This window comes from Brassica oleracea, chromosome C3 (genome assembly GCF_000695525.1).
Source record: "Brassica oleracea var. oleracea cultivar TO1000 chromosome C3, BOL, whole genome shotgun sequence".
Classification (NCBI taxonomy): domain Eukaryota; kingdom Viridiplantae; phylum Streptophyta; class Magnoliopsida; order Brassicales; family Brassicaceae; genus Brassica; species Brassica oleracea.
In genome coordinates, this window is record NC_027750.1 from 59,059,386 (window position 1) to 59,062,858 (window position 3,473).

Below are 3,473 nucleotides of genomic sequence, written 5' to 3' on the forward strand. Positions count from 1 at the left end.
GTACTATCTATTGACAAATTGAATGGCGACTATAACATAGTACACTCTATTGTAGACCATATATCTATAACTAGATTACTATAGTCATAGGTATTAGAGAGGATCTAGAAATCATAGAGTAGCGCAGATCTGTCCAAACAGAGATCGAGAATCCATTGGAAGAAGGCTCAAGTGTCCAATGAAACATGTTTCTGTTTAGGAAAGCGTGAGAGCTCAATCCTATGGCAGGCCAAACTCTGATGCTCCCCTATTTTTCATTAGAAAAAACAAATGTTGAAATAAATATTATAGTGCTCTCTTGTCACTGTACTATACAATTGATAATTGAGCAACCCAATACTAGCGTACAACTTCACCCACCTCCTTTCTCCTTTTTATTGATGAAATTCATATTTTAATTATTTTCACAAAATTAATATTTAGTTCTTTTATGTATGTATTAACGTCAAATAAATGAAAAAATAAATATTTAAAGAAATTAAATTGGCGTTACGTCATAATTATTTGGAAGATCACTTTACATGGAAAGGTAAAGTAATTATTTGAAAAATAATCCTCATATATACTAATATGTGAGAACATCCGTCCAAGAAGCAAATATATATATAAAATTTTGCCCTAAAATTATCTTTATATAAAAATTCATTAGATAAAGGTAAAATATGAATTATGTTCATCAAATCCAGCTGGATTTTTTCTTTCCATTGATCCAAAAAACAAACAAAAGAGGAAAAAGAAAACCCTAATAAGAATTTACTTCTTGATAACCTTTACCTACTAGTCTCTTTTTTTTTTGGAGCAAATCCTTTCTTTCCCTAGTCTAACTTTCCCTTTTTCCCTAAACTTCTCGAAAAACACAAAATCAACCTGCCACGTCATCGTCCGGGTGTAAGAACCTCTCCGTTCACCGGTGACCGGTCTTAATGGCTTTTCTACCAATTTTTCAGAGAAAGAAAGGAAAACAGTTCCCCTTAGAAAATAAACGCCTCGATTCTATTCTTCTTTGGAGCACTACACATCGGACAAAGAACAAGACCGTCCTCGCACCCCGTGCAGCAACAGAGATGCCTACACGGCAGAAACAGCACTCTTGTCTCTCCATTAGACCCACAATTCCAGCAACAACTACTCACCTTCTTCTTCTTCGCCGGAAAATCATCTCCTCCGCAGCACGACCCTTCGTCCTCCACCGCTATGGCTTCGTTATGACACGTGGCGGCTGCGGCTCTCTCCCGAGCCTGTTCTAACGTCGAGTTAAGCGTCGCGACCATCGCTTCGTTCTCACGAGCCAACCTCTGCCACGTTTGATTCTCCATTTCCATTTTCCTCAACAGATCCTCGAGCTCCATGTTCTTGCTCAGGGCTCTCGACATCTCTTCCTCCTTGCGCGTCATCAAAACCAAAGCTTTCGCCTCCATCTTCCTCAACATCGTCTCCATCTCTTGCTTCCTCTGTTCTTGCAACGCGTATCTCAACCTCTCGTTCTGTTTAAAGACGAAACCTTTATCATTACCCATGTTTTAAAAACCAAATCTTTTTGGTAAGATGATATGATTACGAACCTGGACTCTTATGAACTGGTCGATCCCTTGCTTCTGTCTCTCCATGTAAGCGTCTAAAACGCTCTGAGAACGATACTGTTGGTGTTGAAACAGAGCATGTTGGTTCAAATCTTTCTGCGCCAGGAGATTATGGTTGTTCGTGTACGACTGATCGATTCCGATTCCTCCATTGTTGTTGAGCAGAGGCCCACCAGTACCGATTTGGTTCACGTTCGAAGCGTTGTAATGCAACTGCGCTTGTATCGCCATCTCTTTACCGGCCAAAACAGAGGATAAAAGCTTCTTTTTTTTTTTTTTTTTTTTTTGAAAGAATGTTAAATTAATTCAAACAAAAAAGTTGTTTTACACTTTGTGTTACATTGGGATTGAAGCAGAAGAGCAGAGAGAGAGAAGTAGAATCAATCTTTAATACTACAATGCATGTACCTCTGCATCAAGACCACCTTATAAATAAATATATATATATATGCCGATTTGTATTGATGGGAATCGTAAAAAAGAAAACAAAAGATAGAGAAAGAGAGACTTTCTTGGGTTAATATTTATCTGACACTATTATTATATATAGACAATTAAGTTTCTGTTTATTTTTTAAAAGAAACGACGTACACATGCTGATTATGTGACTGAACTATCTTTAAAGGTCAGAGATTTTGCCAGAGCCGTTTTGTCTTTTATTTACCTTTTTTTAATTGATTCTTTTCTCGGCTTTTTCGATAATGTGAAAAAGATATAAGTCCAAGTGGAATTATTGCAGGGCACAGATTGTTTTCCTTTTGATTTATTTTAATTTTCTCTGATTGTTTACTCTGAATTGGTCAGTTGGGTCATCTGGAACGCCTGAATTATATGATTTTTTTCTATTTCTTACCACTATTTTCTGTCTTTTCTATTTATGAATTAATTGTAAAATTCTTAGTCAAACGATGGCTTATTTACCCATTATTTTGTTCTAGAAAAGGTTAAGCCATTGTATGGAAAGAAAAACAGCCATATAACACTATTGTTACGAATAATTGACGTTAACTTTTTGTTGTTACCCACAACCATAGGCTTCATGTAGATGTGCACAAGAACAAAATTGGGAAAAAAAAACTTGGATTGCTATTTTATTTTACAGCTCGCTATACTTTCTTAAAATTATGAATTTTAGACATATATAGAATTTTATATAAATATATAATGTGTTGCTGATATATTAACAAAATTGAAGACATTTGTATTGTAAATTCCAGAGACATTGACTTTAAAAAAAAATTGTTTGGCTAATTTCTTAATAGAAATGTGGCAGATTTAAATTCATTATTTTATTCAATGAAATCATAATTCCAAAACGCCTTAGTTGACCACTAATTTTTTTCTGGTCAAATGTGGGATAGCAATTTAAACTGAACTTTTTTAATCAAATTTAAACTGAAATTAAAAAAACTCCTTTTACTAAATACTAACTTTTATTGGGCTAATTTGTGTAATAGCTAATTTTGGAGACAAAATTAAGGATATAGCATTTGATTTGAGATAATTAGATTCTATAGTATTTGTTCCATTTTCTTCTGGTTATATCATTTTCTTATGTAAGTTACCCGTAAATAAATGATGTTGAAGTGTCTAAAGGATTACAGTAATTATAAAAGAACTTCTAAGATAAAAGGTAAATAGAATGGACCATGCTAATAAACAAAATAACATAGTATTTTTTAAAATTTTAAAATGTATATGATTGTAACTAAAAGGGTATTGCTTACCCCAATGTCAACACAAACCTTCCATGACTAAACCCAAAACACTAGTCACTAAAACCTATAAAAAAATATACCCTAGTCCAAATATCAAAATATACAAATAGTATATAATATGAAGTATTATTAAAATAAAATAGTAACAACGAAATAAAATAGTACATATTGTTCT

At 33.6% G+C, this 3,473-nt stretch overlaps 1 protein-coding gene across 2 annotated transcripts; it reads right to left on the minus strand.

Annotated features, from left to right (window-relative positions):
- Positions 1-795: 795 nt before the first annotated feature.
- LOC106332104 (probable BOI-related E3 ubiquitin-protein ligase 2) lies at positions 796-2,007 on the minus strand. Of its 2 annotated transcripts, XM_013770575.1 has the most exons (3): positions 1,989-2,007; positions 1,563-1,813; positions 796-1,484 (listed from the first exon to the last, which is right to left on the minus strand). In XM_013770575.1, the coding sequence occupies exons 2-3, from the start codon at positions 1,809-1,811 to the stop codon at positions 972-974; spliced, it is 762 nt and encodes a 253-aa protein (XP_013626029.1). In that variant the 5' UTR covers positions 1,812-1,813; positions 1,989-2,007; the 3' UTR covers positions 796-971. The 2 variants fall into 2 exon arrangements, with proteins under 2 accessions (XP_013626029.1, XP_013626028.1); XM_013770574.1 differs by lacking the exon at positions 1,989-2,007 and having other exon boundaries at positions 1,563-1,944.
- Positions 2,008-3,473: the final 1,466 nt, after the last annotated feature.

Excerpts from the sequence above, each read along its gene's own strand:
- LOC106332104 (XM_013770575.1), bottom strand. The coding sequence starts at position 1,811 with ATGGCGATACAAGCGCAGTTGCATTACAACGCTTCGAACGTGAACCAA. Across the intron at positions 1,485-1,562 it reads ACCAGTTCATAAGAGTCCAG|AACGAGAGGTTGAGATACGC; the intron begins GTTCGTAATCAT and ends GTCTTTAAACAG.